The sequence below is a fragment of the Rutidosis leptorrhynchoides genome, chromosome 4 (genome assembly GCF_046630445.1).
Source record: "Rutidosis leptorrhynchoides isolate AG116_Rl617_1_P2 chromosome 4, CSIRO_AGI_Rlap_v1, whole genome shotgun sequence".
Taxonomy (NCBI): Eukaryota; Viridiplantae; Streptophyta; class Magnoliopsida; order Asterales; family Asteraceae; genus Rutidosis; species Rutidosis leptorrhynchoides.
Genome location: NC_092336.1, coordinates 149,045,184 through 149,063,992, shown reverse-complemented (window position 1 = coordinate 149,063,992; position 18,809 = coordinate 149,045,184). Strand labels below are relative to the sequence as shown.

Genomic DNA, 18,809 nt, shown 5'->3' with positions numbered 1-18,809 from the left:
TATATAACGTGTTTTCTAATTCTACAAAACGGTGGATTGCTTTACTTAAATATATTGATGATTTGACTTTAAAATCATTGTCAGTTACTCGTTGGGAAAGTCATGTAGAAAGTGTAAAAGCTATAATAACTCAAATACCTCAAATAAAAGAAGCTTTAATACAATTATCCGAAGTATGTGAAGATGGAAAAGTGTGTAGGGATGCGAAATCGTTGATAGATGGTGAATTTTCAAGTTTTGAATTTATTATAAGTTTGATTATTTGGTATAAGGTATTATTTAAAATAAATTTAATTAGTAAAAAATTTCAAACAAAAGATATGCTTCTTGATGTTGCGCTTCAATGTTTAGATGGACTGATTACTTTTTTTAATAATTATAGGGAAACTGGATTTGAAAAAGCTATTATTGAAGCTAAAAAAATTGCAAAAACCATTGATGTTGAACCTGAATATCCCGTTAAACGTGTTTCTTGTAGAAAAAAACAATTTGATGAGATTCCAAATACCGAAAGAGAACAACAATCTGCAAAACAAAAGTTTAAGACTGATTACTTTCTTGTTTTAGTTGATATGGCTCTTTCACAATTAAATACTAGATTTCAACAAATGAAAAAAATTTGAATCTATTTTTGGTTTCATGTTTGATGCATCAAAGTTATATTATTTAGATGATGACCTTTTAAAAACAAGTTGTTTAAATCTTGAAACTGCTTTGACATACGATAAGGATTCCGATATTGATGGACATGACTTGTTTATGGAGTTACAATCTTTGCAGAAAATGTTGCTGAAAGTAGCATATCAGGGAGAAAGCCCTTGGACATCACTTGATATTATGATGTTTACAAAGAAGATGGATATTTTTCCAAAAGTTTTAATTGCATACAAGATTTTGCTAACCGTACCAGTCACCGTAGGATCTGCAGAACGGAGTTTTTCAAAATTGAAGTTATTGAAGTCTTATTTACGAAATACAATGAGTCAAGAAGGGTTAAACGGGTTAGCAATTTTAAGTATTGAAAATAGGTTTCTATCAAATGTCGATTATGATAAAATGATTGAAGTTTTTGCATCAAGAAATGCACGTAGACATCATTTTAGGTGATTTGTAGTTCCAAACATGTATATTTGAATTATACTTATTTAATATAAATCGGCGTGGGGTGAGCCGCCTTGCTTGACTAGGTTCCAAACCCCTAAATTTTTGTGTTGTGTTATTAGTTTTTTTCAGGCAGCAGGGGGAATATTTTTGAGATGGACGCACTGGGCATCCAAATTCTCAGGACCGGCCCTGCTCATCAATCATACACATTTTATATTAACCATATTAAATCAATTATCACCAATTCAAGAGTATATTTGGTTAATTGGTTCAATTGACAATTGGTTCTATAATTTTCCCCATTTTGTTCCCAAAATCAAAATCATCGGTTAATCCTTCATCGTTTAGTCCTTCATCGTTTTCCCCATCGGTTAATCCTTCATCATTTTCTTTTCTGGTTATTTGCATTTTGGTTCGATCTTCTTCTTGCCTGGTTCATCAATTTCGTTACACTCAAGCCTGCTGCCTGCTGCTGTCTGCTGCCTGCAACAATTCTCCTTTATGGTAATTTCTGTTATTTTAATGGTTTTTTTTCAATATGATTGTTGTGTTCTTGTTAATAATCCCTTTCATCATATTGTTCTGTTTTTCAATATGAGTGTTTGGTTATTGTTAATTTCTGTTAACTTTTGTTAATTTTATGTTATTAAATTATTAGTGTTAATTTCTGTTATTAAATTATTAGTTTTCTGTATTTCTGTTAATTTATCTTAGTATATATCTTAGTTTCTATTTTTCCAATATGATTGTTTAGTAGTTGTTAATACCATATTACATATATATGAGTATTCTATTTCTGTTATTTTATTGTTAATTTTTCTTAATTCTTGTTAATTTATGTTATTAAACATTAGTGTTCTTTTTTTTTTTTCGTGTTTGTTTTAGTTTGTAGGAAGAAGAAACGATTTGAAGGTTGATAACTTGATATAATTTGCTAAGGTCATAAATAAGGGATCAAGGAAGATTGAACAAGAAAACTAGAAAAGATAAGGTGATATCTTTCCTTGATTTTTTGATTATCTACATTGATTGTTAGTTTATATAGATTTTGTTAGTATGTAAAAAATTATGCCTCGTATACAAACATCCGGTGCTCAAAATAGAAAAAGAAAAAAACAACAACAAGAATTTTTTCAATCTTTACAAGGATCTATGAATAAGTTTATTGTTAAACCTCAAAGTAATGTTAATGGTAATGAAAATTTAGTTGAAGAAAATATAGTTGAAAAAAATGATGTTGAAGTTAATGATGGTTGTGAAAATTGTGTTGAAAAGAATAATATATATGAAAATTAAAACAGAAACAAAAATGAAAACGAAAACAATAGAACATTTGGAGATGATGCAAATAAAAGCCCTATTAAAGAAAATAATGAATGTCATGAAACTTCTTGTGATAGTAGATTTAGTTGCAATATTTTTGATGTGAGAGTTTGCGATGGTTTAAGTTCTAACATGAAAGATTTACTTGTAATTAAATGGTCTGTTAAAGAAACTAATTTAGATTATCCATTTGATAAATCAAATAGACACTTTCTGATATATATTATACAAATAAAGACTCAATTGATAGAAAATGGTTAGTTTATTCAAAAGAGCTTGATAAAGTATTTTCTTTTTGTTGTAAGTTATTTAAGACTGCTAAAAGTAAAAGTCAATTAGGAAATGATGGATTAAATGATTGGAGGCATCTTAGAGAAAGATTAAAGAATCATGAAAATAGTTCCGAACATATGATTAATTTGCGAACTTGGGATGAGTTGCGGTTGAGGTTGAATATGAATAAAACAATTGATAAAGAGTTACAAGAACTTATTAAAAACGATACCGATCATTGGAAAGAAGTTTTAGTTAGAATAATTGCTACTGTTAAATGTCTAGCACAATATAATTTGCCTTTTCATGATAAAAATGAAAAGCTTTATGAAAATTCTAATGGAAACTTTTTAGAAATACTTCAAATGATTGTCGAGTTTGATCCTGTAATTAAACAACATTTTCATCGAATTAAAATAGAAACTTATTATCATTATCTTAGTCATAAAATTCAAAATGAATTAATTGAAATGTTAGCAACTGAGGTAAAAAATACAATAATTAAAAAAAATTAAAGAATCAAAATATTTTTCAATAATTCTCGATTGCACTCCCGATGTAAGCCACAAAGAACAAATGACTTTAATTGTAAGATGTGTTGATGTAGCTAGCTCACCAATAAAAGTAGAAGAGTTTTTTTTAGAGTTTTTAGTCGTAGAAGATAAAACAGGGTTATGACTTTTCAAAGTACTACAAGAGGTTTTGAAAACACTTGATTTAGATATTAAATATGTAAGAGGCCAAGAATATAATAATGGATCAAACATGAAAGGAAAACATTCAGGTGTTAGTAGAAGACCTACTTGAAATAAATCCTAGAGCTTTTTATGTGCCATGTTGTTGTCATTGTCTCAATTTAGTGTTATGTGATATGACAAATTCTTGTCTTAAAGCAAAAAAAAAATTTGGAACTTGTCAAACAATATATAACGTGTTTTCTAATTCTACAAAACGGTGGACTGTTTTACTTAAATATATTGATGATTTGACTTTAAAATCATTGTATGTTACTCGTTCGGAAAGTCATGTAGAAAGTGTAAAATCTATAATAACTCAAATACCTCAAATAAAAGAAGCTTTAATACAATTATTCGAAGTATGTGAAGATGGAAAAGTGTGTAGGGATGCGAAATCGTTGATAGATGGTGAATTTTCAAGTTTTGAATTTATTATAAGTTTGGTTATTTGCTATGAGGTATTATTTAAAATAAATTTAATTAGTAAAAAATTTCAATCAAAAGATATGCTTCTTGATGTTTTGCTTCAATGTTTAGATGGACTGATTACTTTTTTTTTAATAATTATAGGGAAACTGGATTTGAAAAAGCTATTATTGAAGCTAAAAAAAATTGCAAAAACCATTGATGTTGAACCTGAATTTCCCGTTAGACGTGTTTCTTGTCGAAAAACAATTTGATGAGATTCGAAATACCGAAAGAGAACAACAATCTGCTAAAGAAAAGTTTAAGACTGATTACTTTCTTGTTTTAGTTGATATGGCTCTTTCACAACTAAATACTAGATTTGAACAAATGAAAAAATTTGAATCTATTTTTGGTTTCATGTTTGATGCATAAAGGTTATATTATTTAGATGATGACCTTTTAAAAACAAGTTGTTTGAATCTTGAAACTGCTTTGACATACGATAAAGATTCGGATATTGATGGACATGACTTGTTTATGGAGTTACAATCTTTGCAAAAAATGTTGCCGAAAGTAGCATATGAGAGAGAAAGGCCTTGGACTTCACTTGATATTATGGAGTTTACAAAAAAAAAAATGGATATTTTTCCAAATGTCTTAATTGCATACAAGATTTTGCTAACCGTACCAGTCACCGTAGCATCTGCAGAACGGAGTTTTTAATAACTGAAGTTATTGAAGTCTTATTTACGAAATACAATGAGTCAAGAACGGTTAAACGGGTTAGCAATTTTAAGTATTGAAAATAGGTTTCTATCAAATGTAGATTATGATAAAATGATTGAAGTTTTTGCATCAAGAAATGCACATAGACATCATTTTAGATGATTTGTAGTTCCGAACATGTATATTTGAATTATACTTATTTAATATAAATCGCGGGGGGGGGGGGGGGGGGGGGGGGGTGGGGTGAGCTGACTTGCTTGACTAGGTTCCAAACCCCTAAATTTTTGTGTTGTGTTATTAGTTTTTTTCAGGGGGGGCGGGTGGCATATTTTTGAGATGAATGCACTGGGCATCTAAATTCTCAAGACCGGCCTTGATTATTCTTTTGTTATTATTATTTTTATTAATTATTAATTGAAACTATTCAAATTCTATGCGTGGGGCTATATACGGATTATTACCCTATCTCAAATTACCCCCGACTAAGTTTTCTTCCCATTGGGCCACTCAGTTAATACAGATTTTCTATTGGGCCGAACACTGTTCAAGGTTTTTTTTTTTTCGGCTGCTGTTTATTACGAAAAGGGTTAAATAACACAGCGTATTTTTTTCCCCCTGTTTAATGGCGAATTGAAAAAAAAACAGAGTTTTTACTTAATCTTTGTCATGCTGTAAAGGGTGATTGGACGTCATCAACGCATTCTCTCCAGTATCCACGTTTACACTTATCTATCGTCTCTCGGGTTTTAATCATCCCTGTTCTTAATTCTTTTTTTTTCGCGCCACAACAATCACCTTTCTTGCTCTCTTTCAATTTCTTCTTCCCTACAGTTTTTACAGGTACTTCAAATTGCTCTATTCATATGCTTTCTAATGCAATTTGTTTGCTGTATATACAGAATCCCGTACTTAATTTACTGGTACATAGATTAGGTTTTTTTTTTATTTTTTTTTATTTTGGTATGATGTTCTATTGTTTTCATGTAGCTTTCGTATATCCCGCTTTATCTGCAACTCAGGTACGATTTTTTACTGTTTTCCATTGATGTTATTCAGTATCTTTAATGGCTGTTTGTTGCCCTCTCTTATGGATGCTATGGGCTGCCTTTTATTGATCGATTATTTCATCCTTTTAAAGCTGTATTTTTTTGTCTTCGTAAATTATTTTGCTGATTTTCATAATGAGACCCTTGAGAAAAAGAAAGAAAGATAACGGTAAGGCACATGCGCTTGATGATTATGTTCCTTTGTCAAGTCAATGGCCTGTAGGGTCTGTTGTTTCCTCCGGGCAGGTTGTTAAACGAGCCGCCTTGTGTCGTTGTAACAATAATTCGTCGACCTCGGCTCCTCTGGATCCTAATTATGTTGCTTATGTTAATGGTGAGAATTTTGTTAATTTTCCTTTTTTATTGCTACTTTGGTGTTCTGATGATTATTTTTCTATAATCGTGTTTGTGTAGCTGCTGTTAATTCTAGGCCTGCTGTACAATTGCCTGTCATGTTTGTACAACGGGGAGTTGCGCCACTGATGTTATGCGAGGTGTATATAAAATAGCTTTATTTTTACAACGAAATACTATTAAATATGCTACAATTTTACACAAGATATTTATTTATTTATAGAATGGATATACTTAAACCTTGCTACAACACTTATAGGCAGTGTACCTAATCGTACAGTAGTGTAGTTTTTAGTAAGTCCGGTTCGTTCCACAGGGAATCTTTTTCACAAAGCTTAACGCTATATTAGTTTAATTTTATAAAAATACAAATATATAAATAAAAGTAATATTATTATTATAAAGGGGGATTTTTACCGTTTAATGACCGGTTTGTCGATTTTAAAACTTTAGTCGCAGTTAAAACCAAATGTAAAATAAAAGACTTAATTTAAAGCGTAAAGTAAATAACGATAATGAAAGTGCAATAAATAAAAGTGCGATAAAATAAACTTGCGATAATTAAAAAGTATGATAATTAAAAGTGCAATTAAATAAAATAACAATAAAAGTGCGATAATTAGAAGTGCAATTAAATATAAAATAAAGGAAATTAAATATGAGATAAAAGAATTATGCTTATTTAAACTTCCGTAATCATGATGTTTGACGTGTTGATTTTAGTTTTATGCCCATGGGTTAATTGTCCTTTGTCCTGGATTATTTAATATGTCCGTCTGGTTTTTGTCCATAACAGTCCATCAGTCATAAATATAAAGTGCGAGTATCCTCGTCAAATTATCCTTATACCCGAAGTTAAATATTCCAACTAATTGGGGACTTAAACTGTAACAAGATTTTAATACTTTGTTTAATAATTACACCAGGTTATCGACTGCGTGTAACCCAAGGTTTTAATACTTTGTTAACAATTATGCCAAGTGTCCTTGTACATAATTTCACCCCTGTTTTAATAATTCTAGTGACTATTAATCCATTCCCGTGTCCGGTTAAATGAACGATTATTCGTACATATAAATACCCCGCCCATCGTATCCGATCGAGTGTATATGGTTATTTATAGGGACGACCAATTGTAAATCTTTATATTAAAATTAACAAACTATCATTTAGTTAAACAAATATAAAGCCCATTAATAGCCCATAGTCTAATTTCCACAAGTGTCGTTCTTTTGTCCAAACCCCAATTATGGTACAAAGCCCAATTACTCAATTTTAGTAATTAGCCCAACATCATGATTACTTCGGATTAAATAAGCATAATAATAACTTAGCTACGAGACATTAATGTAAAAAGGTTGAACATAACTTACAATGATTAAAAATAGCGTAGCGTTACACGAACAGAATTTCGACTTACACCCTTACAACATTCGCTAACATACCCTTATTATTAGAATTAGAATTAGAATTAAAATTAAAATTAAAATTAAAATTAAAATATATATATATATATATATTACGTTTACATATAGAGAAAGAGAGATTTTAGGATATATTTTTCGTTGAACTGCGTTGGCTTTTATAGGGAATTGAGTCCAGTGAACTCCGCGAATCGCGGCATTTTCCTTCTTCAAACTCCGCGAGTCGCGGAGTTTGTTTTTACAGCTCACCCAACTTTGGCTCTTTGTTTGCTGACGAATTATAAATATATTATAATATATATATTAATTTTAAGAATTAATTATATATTATATATTATATTATATTTATATACATAGTTAACTTGTAATTTTTAGTCCGTTGCGTCGAGCGTTGAGAGTTGACTCTGGTCCCCGTCCCGGATTTTCGAACATCCTTTCGTACAATTTAATATCTCGTACTTTGCGTTTTGAATCTTGTACTCTTGTAATTTTGAGACGTTTCTTATCAATAATTGGAACCACTTTGATTGTATTTTGTACTTTTGAGCTTTTTGGGCCTTTACATCATCAATTCGTCGAATCTGTCTTTTGTCTTCACCTTTTATTATTTAAACGAATATCACTTGTAAATAGAACAATTGCAACTAAAAGCTTGTCTTTCTTGAGGAATAATGCTATGAAATATATGTTCGTTTTTAGCATTATCAAATATTTCCACACTTGAGCGTTGCTTGTCCTCAAGCAATATAGTCTTGAAATACTAGAATCACTTCTTTATTCTTCACACTTTGTACATCAGTGATTTCTATACGGCGGTATAAACAATGGTAGTAACGATATGGTTTACAGTCCCACATGACTATAAAAATTTAGATCCTTTAAGGAAATTGGATCTTTATGAAAACATTTGATCTTTTGAAAATTCAATCTAGCTTTTACCCTAGATAAGTTTTCCGGAATAACCCTTCACCGGTGTTTGCAAAATATTTTTGTGGGTTTTGTGGGTTTCAGATTTGAAAATTTTAGCTCAAAACTTATGGTTTTGTGTCACCCACTTGCCAACCTTGTATTAGGAAAGCAACACATCCAGTATACTTGCTCCGAATATTACCTTTCGATAAACTACCGTCCGATTGTAAAGGAAAGCGTTGAACAAGCAACTGTTAAGGCAATGTCCCCTGACATGCTTTTAATTATGGTCTATAACGTGTCGGACGCAATTACAATCCTTTGTAGGAGCAATAGTAAAGCTCACCCTTATAATTTTTCGGTCTGGCACAAGGTCCTGTCTTTAACCATGCCATGCAACCACCGTTCTTGCGGTTGACACCCGATTTGGTTCAGGTGACCTAATGAATTCCAGGTGAATTCTTAGGATTTTACGTTCAATGGTAATGAACGCATTGAAAATAGGGTTTTCAGAAAACAAATCGGTTTGTAATTTTATCAAAATATTTTCTCGTTCAAGCTCGAGTTTAGATATCATTGAATTCCATGAGTTTGAATTCTCAATCTTTAAGGTCAATCTCAAGGATTGAGTAATATCAGTCTTAAAAGCTGATTTTTAATCTTTAAGGAGATTATCCTTTCTGGGGATCTGATTCATTAGTCTTATCAAGCTAATTTGCACGGTGCCCCCCATTATACGAGATAAATCCTTCTCATGGTTAGGATAAATCTGAACACTTGGCGACCCTGTTTGATGCCGAGGTCCGTGGATTTCCTGCTGATTTTAGAGATGACTTTTCAAGATTTTTCGTCAACCTACAGCTGGTCTGGACGACAACTTCTTGACCTAAATCAAGAAGTGCGTGTCTTTTTCGGAAGACTTTACTTCCTTTTAATGATGGAATTGATTCAACGTGTAGATCCATCTTTTCTTTTCTTTCATCGGGTAAAACAGTTAATTATCGTCCAAAACAAAAGTATTTTCAATTATTTGTACAAAAATATGTGATATATATTTTGAATAACTTGGTGAAAATTTCCCACACTTGGCTTTTATTTTCCTTTTTGTTCTCCTCTATTCCATTCTTAAATGAATTCTAAGATTTTGGTTTGTTTCTCAATTTATGTCCTTTCCAAGGTAACAATAATTTTGGTATTAACACCTAGTTTTCATCGTTCATAAATATGTATAAACATAATTTTGAATTCATTTAATTGAAAATTTTGAAAAATTTTACTAGAATTGGGTAGTCAGTATATAAGACTAGGGCCGTTCTTTATTATCAGAGAGCACTAGATTCTAATACAAGTACTGTTTTACTAGTATTTTTAATGGTAACCAAGTGTTTAAAGTAAAAATTTTAAAAATCCGAAAGAATTTAACCCCTTCTCACACTTAAGATCTTGCAATGCCCTCATTTGCAAGAAATCAGTAACAATTTAAATTATTGAGGGCGATTAGCGTAGAAATGATTAAATTTTACCAAAGTTACCAAACATATTGTTGTTTTTTTTTCTGAATGATAAATGGTGCATATCATTTGTTCATTCCGTCTTGTTGTTATATCACATTTATTTTGCATCTTGTCGTCAAAATTAGTTGCTTTTGCTGAACTTAATACCAGTATTTGAAAATGCGTTGTTTTACCCTGTTGTGTACATAAGATAAACTGCAAATATATGTACATATTTTTGAAGATTGGTATATTACCCCACATTCAAAAATTATTAAAATCTAATAATAAAAGTTAGAAAATTATAAAAACTAATACAAATCCAACATAAGTATTAAATGTATCAACATTACAAATAATAAAATAAATAAAACTAAGTACACTAGGGATGATACTGATACCAGTAGGGGTTCAATGCATAACCGTATATGTTATAGAATGATTCGGCAGGGTTATACGTAGGATACAGTGGTTGCATCTCTATAGACCAGGGAGGAAATATGGGCGTTGGAGTAGGAATATAGTTTCTACCTATATGTTGGCAATAAGCTATGATTTGGTTTTGATGAACTTGCCAATCTTCAAATGCTCGATGTCTAGCATTTTCGTACTCTTGTGAAGCTATAAACCTTTGCATTTCTGTCATTTCATTTCCCTCTCCCACATTAACTTGCTGTTGATTTCTCTCAGCCTGTGGATGTCTTCCATGGTATGCTACTGCGGCGTTATTTCGCCTTTTCAAAACCTTCGCACCATGGTATACATTTAAACCTATTGTATCGCGGGGTTCTGGTTCTTCGACTAATAATCCCCCCGACTTATATCCACATTGAGATACTCAGCAATTAGTGTAATAAATATACCACCTCCTATTATACTGTGCGGTCTCATCCCCCTAACCATAGCTGATAAATAATAACCCACACAATACGGTATACTTACAGCGCTTTGTGGGTCTCGAATACACATGTGGTAAAACAAATCCTGTTCATTTACCTTTTCCTTATTCTTACCTCTTTGTGTAATCGAATTGGCTAAAAACCTATGAATTACTCTTAACTCAGCTCTATCTATATCCAAATAAGAGTAATTTCCCCCTTTAAATCGGTGATGGCTAGTCATTTGACTCCATACACCATGTGTATCAAAATTTTCATCAATCTTTCTACCATTTAATATCAACCATCGACAATCGGCAGATGCTAGCACCTCAGGTGTATATATACGTAAGGCCTGAGCCATGTCTAGTAAAGACATATGGCGCATCGAACCTCCTAACAAAAATCTAATAAAAGATTGATCGGTTAAAGTAGCTACCCGATCATTTATCTCTATACTACACAATAATTCTTCACACCATACTTTATATACAGGTCTACGCATGTTGAATAAACGTACCCAATCGTTAAAAATAGAATTATCATACCTCTGTGCAAGTAATTCCCTAATTAGCCCGGCCAATTCTACGACTTCTAATGGTTCCCATTCTATTACCCTAGGTACTTCAACAGCTTTAGAATGAAGAGTATGCAAGCCCCTTTGGTATTTTGGATAATCTATCCAACGTCTGTCAAATCTCAAGTTCGGGTGCAACTTTTCCAAGTGCATATCTGAAAATGTCATAACTGGATGAGGTATATCTTGTTTGTAGTAGTTATCCACCTCTTGTTGTTCCGCATTCTCAGCAGGAGCATTGCGAGCTTGGGATGAAGATTCACCCCTTTCAGTCTGCAAAACACATCAAACACAATTTTTGTGCATCCAAATATGCATTAGTGTCAGCAAAATCATTAATCAAAATAATTACAATGACATGTTCAATTTATATCAAACTTATGCTCATTTTCATATTTTTATCAAATCTACACTTTTTCAAATAAGCATATACGAAAATGTTCACCAAGTTCATAAGCATTCAACTCAAATAACATGTCAAAATAATCATTACTAGCATTTAAACAAGTTTCAAATGGCATTATCTCTCAAAAATCAAATTCATGAATTTTAGACTTGAAAAAGTCCACTTTAATTCTCAAAATCATGTTTAGGCTCAAAGTTTGGATCATTTAACTACCTAAACATGTTACACTACTTAATTTAGCAACAATTCATGACAAAAATCGGCCATAACCTGTTTATATCAAAAAGCCCCAAATTGCTCAAGAACACAAACTCTAGATTACACAAAATTTAAAGTTTAAGGCTTCTAATCATGTTAAATATCATCAATCTAGGTTATACAAGCATAATACATAAGCAATTTAAGCATAATTACACTAAAAAGCATCAAAATCGAATTGGGGAAAAAATTGCTCAAGAACACCAATTTTCGGATTAAATGGTGTTTATGTGTAGAAATTTACCATTTTCCTTGAGTAATTCCTTGATAGCATCCTTCTCAACAAGATTTTGTGAAAGATTTGATGAAAAATGGTGAAAAAATTCGATTTTGTGGTGTGTTTTTCGGGTGTTTTTCGCAGTTATTTTGGGGTGTGGTGGTGTGAACTGATCTGTTCGTTCCTTTTCTTTTTTTTCTGTATTTTGGACCCTCCGCGAGTCGCGGCGTTTGGCGGTTTCAAATACCGCGAGTCGCGGTGTTTGTTTTTTTGTTTTTTTTTAAATAAACCTTAACTTATAAAACAAATATAAATTAAATTTAAAATTTTGTTTTCCTTTGTTTTAGGACGAGGTCGTTTCGGATCGATGTCCTAGTCCGTCCTTCGACAAAATTTTAAAATTTGTCTTTTTGTAGAGATTGTTTTAAAAGCTAAGATTTTTGGGTTTTTTAATGTTTTTGGCATACTTTAATTCAATAAGATTAAAAATAATGATAATAAAAGTTCTCGTCTCTCTCTCGGGTAAAGCAATTTCGGTTCAAAGACCTAGTCTTCAACTTACGACGAATTTTAAAGATCATATTTTTAACTTAGCGAAATAAAGTAAATTTTTTGTTTTTAAATTCACACCAAACTTGAATTAAAAATGCATAAAATTAAAAATTCATATTTTAAAAATTAAAAATTCACACCAAACTTAATTTAAAAATTCATATTATAAATTCACACCAAACTTATATTAAATTTTGTTTTTATACATACAAACTTATATTAAAAATATCAATTGTTCAAATATTTACAATTTTAAATATATTAATTTAAAAAGTTTACAATATTATTTTAATTTTTATATATTAATTTTAAAACATGGTAAAAATAAAATTAAAAATCTTTTTTGGCTTTTTATCCCACTTTTATCAATCAAATATTATCAAAAATATACGCCCCTCTTTTCGGTAAAGTAATTTCGGTTCCATGACCTAATTGAACTTATGACGAATTTTTGAAATATTTTGGGTTGATTGATTAAAGATATTTATACCTTAAGAATAAACGTTAAATTTCGCAGTGATGTAATAAATTTTTGTATGATATCAACAATTTCGGTCGCCAAACCTAATTTTATTCAATACCAATTTAATACTTTATAGCGAACAAATTAGCGTTTATTATCAAAAGGTTAGAAATAAAAATAAAAATAAAAATAAAAACTGTACAGACCTACCTGTGAGATAGTATTCTTAGTTATATGATCTATCCCACTCATAAGATAGTCGGTTTAATTGGTTTTCCATAGCTACAAAGGCGTAACCTCGAGCATTCAATGATTTTTCTTCTAAACATATGAACGGTCCGTCTCTGCATAAAGTAACAAATTCGGTATTTGAATAGGTTTGATTATTTGAACATTTACCTCCATGTGACCATTTTCCGCATTTGTGACATCTTTCAAGGTGTCGTGCTCTTCTTTTCGCTGCGGATTTTGATTTTCCTTTACCAAATTGTAACTTATTATCTTCGCATCTGGATTCTTTTCTTACTCAGTCCAATCTTTCTCTGATTACTGATACTAGATCACTCGGAAGTGTGTCATTATTACGTTTAGTGATCAAAGCGTGTAGCATTAGACCATGGTTTAGTTCACAGGCAGTCTTCATTTCGTAAAAACCTAAAAAAAAAAAAATTCAGAATGGGGGGAGAAGACTAGTTCTTTAGGGTCTGCTAGGGATAGACCATTCGGGTTTCATTTTCGAGAACTACACGAAAACAGACAATCTAACTCTAACAGAAATACATATTATCCTTTAAAGACTTGATTCTCCCCACACTTAATCAGCTGTGGTATCGAAATTGTGATTAACTTCGTTGTCGACTTCCATCGGACTATCTATGTAATGTTTAACTCTGTGACCATTAACCTTAAATTCAATCTCATTTGAATTTATTAATTCTATCGTTCCGTATGGGAAAACTCTTTTGACTATGAATGGTCCAGACCATCTTGATTTCAATTTTCCAGGAAATAGCTTGAATCGTGAATTGAAAAGAAGAACTCTGTCTCCTTCTTTAAATTCTTTTGAACTTCTGATTCTTTTATCATGCCATTTCTTCGTTCTTTCCTTATAGATTAATGAATTTTCGTATGCTTCTTGTCTTAATTCTTCTAATTCGTTTAATTGACTTAATCGTAGACGTCCGGCTTCATGTAAATCAAGATTACATGTCTTCAAAGCCCAAAATGCTTTGTGTTCAATTTCTACTGGAAGATGACATGCTTTTCCGTAAACGAGTCTGAAAGATGTGGTTCCAATTGGAGTTTTGTAGGCTGTTCTAAAAGCTCAGAGTGCATCCTCCAACTTAATGGACCATTCCTTCGGATTTGATCCTACGGTTTTTTCTAGAATACGTTTTAAAGCTCGGTTGGTATTTTCAACTTGTCCACTTGTTTGTGGATGATATGCGGTGGAGATTTTATGAGTTACTCCATATCTTTTAAGAACTTTCTCAAGTTGATTATTACAGAAATGAGTTCCCCGATCACTTATTAAAGCTTTCTGTGTTCCAAACCTTGCAAAAAGACGTTTTAAAAAATTGACTACAACTCGTGCATCGTTAGTTGGGAGAGCTTGTGCTTCCGCCCATTTAGATACATAATCAATGGCTACGAGAATATAGAGATTATTATGAGATTTTGGAAATGGACCCATAAAGTCAATACCCCAAATGTCAAATACTTCACATACTTGAATGACATTTTGTGGCATTTCATCACGTTGACTTATTTTTTTGGCCCTTTGACAAGCATCACAGGATTTGCAAAGAAGGTGTGCGTCTTTGTAAATTGTTGGCCAATAAAATCCAGCATCATAAACTTTTCTTACTGTGAGTTGAGGCCCATAATGCCCTCCTATTGGTCCTGTGTGACAATGGTTTAAAATTTTACTAGCTTCATCTCCAAATACACATCGGCGTATTATTCCATCTGGACAACTTTTAAACAGATGTGGATCTTCCCAGAAATAGTGTTTTATATCACTGAAGAATTTCTTTCGTTTTTGGTACGATAATCCTTTTTCAAGGAATCCACATACTAAGTAGTTTGCATAGTCTGCAAACCATGGTATTTCATTATAATCTATCTTCAATAGATATTCATCAGGAAAGTTGCCTTGTATGGCCGATTCATTTAGAACTTCTAATTCGGGAATTTTCAAGACGAGAAAGATGATCAGCGGCGAGATTTTCTGCTCCTCTTTTATCTCGGATTTCAATATCGAACTCTTGTAAGAGTAAGATCCAACGGATTAATCTTGGTTTGGCATCTTGTTTCGAAAATAAGTATCTAACAGCAGAATGGTCGGTATAGACCACCGTTTTTGCTAGAACGAGATATGAACGAAATTTGTCGAAAGCAAAGACAATAGCAAGGAGTTCTTTTTCAGTAGTTGTGTAATTTGTTTGTGCTCCTTGTAAAGTCTTACTAGCATAATATATAGGTTGAAATCATTTTTCAATCCTTTGTCCTAAAACGGCTCCCATTGCAAAATCACTTGCATCGCACATTAGTTCAAATGGTAGATTCCAATTTGGTATTATCATGATCGGCGCATTAGTGAGTTTCTCTTTAAGAATATTAAAAGATTTGATGCATTCATCTGAAAAGATGAATGGAGCATCTTTTTCTAGGAGTTTATTCATAGGAGTGGCAATTTTAGAAAAATCTTTTATGAAACGTCGGTAAAAACTGGCATGCCCTAGAAAACTCCTAACTCCTCTAACATTGGTGGGATGTGGAAGTTTAGCAATTACATCTACTTTAGCTCTCTCCACTTCAATTCCTTCATTTGAAATTTTATGACCAAGAACGATGCCTTCTTTAACCATGAAATGGCATTTCTCCCAATTAAGTACTAGATTTGATTGTTCGCATCTAATCAGCATTCTTTCAAGATTAGCTAGACATGATTTGAATGTATCACCGAAGACTGAAAAGTCATCCATGAAAACTTCCATGCATTCTTCTATCATGTCGTGAAAAATCGCCATCATGCACCTTTGAAAGGTTGCAGGGGCGTTGCAAAGTCCAAATGGCATGCGTTTGTAAGCAAAAGTACCATAAGGGCACGTGAATGTGGTTTTCTCTTGGTCCTCGGGTGCTATTGGAATTTGAAAATATCCGGAAAAACCATCAAGAAAACAATATTAACTATTTCCGGCTAATCTTTCCAACATTTGATCAATGAAAGGTAAGGGAAAGTGATCTTTTCTGGTGGCGTCATTTAATTTTCTATAATCAATACATACACGCCATCCTGTTACAGTCCTAGTAGGAATAAGCTCATTTTTTTCATTTGTGATGACAGTCATGCCACCCTTCTTAGGCACGCATTGAACTGGGCTTACCCATGGACTATCAGAAATTGGATAAATTAAACCTGCATCTAGCAGTTTAATAATTTCTTTTTTAACTACATCTTGCATATTAGGATTTAGTCTTCGTTGGCGTTGCACATACGTTTTATGACCTTCTTCTATAAGGATTTTATGTGTGCAATACGAAGGACTTATTCCTTTAATATCATGAATCTTCCATGCAATAGCTGGTTTATGAGCTTTCAACACAGAAATGAGTTGTGATTTTTCATTTTCAGTAAGAGAAGACGATATTATTACAGGTAATTCAGATTCACCATGTAAATAAGCGTATTCCAAATGGTTTGGAAGTGGCTTTAACTCTAATGTTGGAGGTTCTTCTATCGATGATTTATATCGATATCTGTCTTCTTATTTTAGCATTTGAATTTCTTCTGTTGTTGGTCAATATCTATTAGCTATTAGTGTAGCTAACATTTCAGCTTCATCAATTGGTTCAGTTCCTTCTCCTAAAGAACATTCTCCCGTTCCTTGTAATTCTGGGAATTCTTCTAACAATTCTGCATGTGAATCTATAGTTTGAATATAATAACAGGTATCATCTGCAGATTGCGGTTATTGCATTGCTCTATCAAATGAAAAGGTAACACTCTCGTCCTCTATACTTAGGGTCAATTTCTTACCAAACACGTCTATCATTGCTTTAGCCGTGTTTAAGAATGGTCTTCCTAATATAAGAGGAACTTGAGAATCTTCTTTCATGTCCAGAACAACAAAATCTACTGGAAATACTAAAGTACCAACTTTAACTAGCATGTTCTCCATTATCCCTCTAGGATATTTTATTGATCGATCTGCTAGTTGTATACTTATTCGTGTTGGTATCAATTCTCCAAGGTCTAGTTTAGCGTATAGTGAATACGGCATTAGATTTATACTAGCACCTAAGTCTGCCAATGCTTCTATTGAACTAAGACTACCCAGAAAACATGGAATTGTGAAACTTCCTGGATCAGATAGTTTTTCTGGTATCTTATTCAACAGCACTGCAGAACAATTAGCATTCATAGTAACAACCGAGAGTTCTTCCATTTTCTTTCTATTCGAGATTAGATCTTTCAGAAATTTAGCATATCTAGGCATTCCTAAAATTACATCAATGAAAGGTAGATTTATATTTATCTGTTTAAACATATCCAAGAATTTGGATTGCTCGGCTTCAAGTTTCTCTTTTTTCATTTTACTCGGGTAAGGAAGTGGTGGTTGGTATGGTTTAACATAAGGTTTAGCCTTAACTGTGTTATCTTCATTAACCTTTTCAACTACCGGTTCTTTTTCCTTATCTTGATCAGGTTGTGGTTCTTGTGGAGTAGGAATAGTTTCATCAGAAGTTTCAGGTTTTTCAGGTGATTTAAGTGTTGTACCACTTCTTGTGGTAATGGCTTTAGCTGTTTCATTCCGGGGGTTAGCATTTGTATCACTAGGTAGACTTCCCGGTTTTCTTTCACCTATTAACCTTGCTAGGTTACTTACTTCTTGTTCCAAGTTTTGAATAGAAGCTTTTTGATTTCTAAATGCTTGAGCATTTTGTTCATTAGTTTGTTTCTGAGATGTGAAAAACTGCGTTTGAGTTTCAACTAGCTTTGTCATCATATCTTCTAAATTCGGCTTTTTATCATCGGGTTGTGGTGGTTTGTTTTGAAAATTAGGTCTTTGCTGGTTGTAAGTATTATTGGATACTTGTTGATTGCTAGGACCTTGTTGGTTGTTGTATGGAATATTTCGATTATAATTCTGGTTTTGATTGTAAATCGGTCTTGGCGGTTGATAATTATTCTGATAATTATTTTCAGGCTTTGGTTTAGATATGAAACATTCTCTCTTTGTTCCATTGTTAGTTCAATACTGAGACAATCTTTTGTCAAATGTGGTCCTCCACACTGCTCACAACTAATTCGTATTGAGTGGATATCTTTAGTCATCTTTTCCATTCGTCTCTCGACAGCATCTATCTTTGCAGAAATGGAATCTAAGTCATGGCTAGAATCGGCTCTAGCTGCTTTAGATGATCTAACGATATCTTTTTCTTGGTGCCACTCATGTGAGTGGGAAGCAGTGTTATCAATAATTTTATAAGCATCAGTTTCGGTTTTCTTCATAATAGAAACCAGCTGCTATATCGATGTCTTTCCTTGTAGTGATGTCGCATCCTTGGTAGAATATTTGTACTATTTGACAGGTGTCTAAATCATGTTGCGGACATCCTCTTAATAACTTTCCAAATCTATTCCATGCCTCATAT

General features: G+C 32.4%; 1 protein-coding gene across 3 annotated transcripts in view; it reads left to right on the top strand.

Moving 5' to 3' along the window:
* The first annotated feature begins 5,283 nt into the window (after nucleotides 1-5,283).
* The window catches only part of LOC139840267 (uncharacterized), a 36,636-nt gene continuing 23,110 nt past the window's right edge, over nucleotides 5,284-18,809 (top strand). For 2 of the 3 annotated variants that reach the window (XM_071830524.1, XM_071830522.1), the window contains exons 1-2: nucleotides 5,290-5,951; nucleotides 6,032-6,098. In XM_071830524.1, the coding sequence (XP_071686625.1) occupies nucleotides 5,753-5,951; nucleotides 6,032-6,098 (266 nt within the window). In that variant the 5' untranslated portion in view covers nucleotides 5,290-5,752. Of the gene's footprint in view, nucleotides 5,952-6,031; nucleotides 6,099-18,809 lie in introns of all 3 variants that reach the window. The other variant, XM_071830523.1, reaches the window with a different exon arrangement.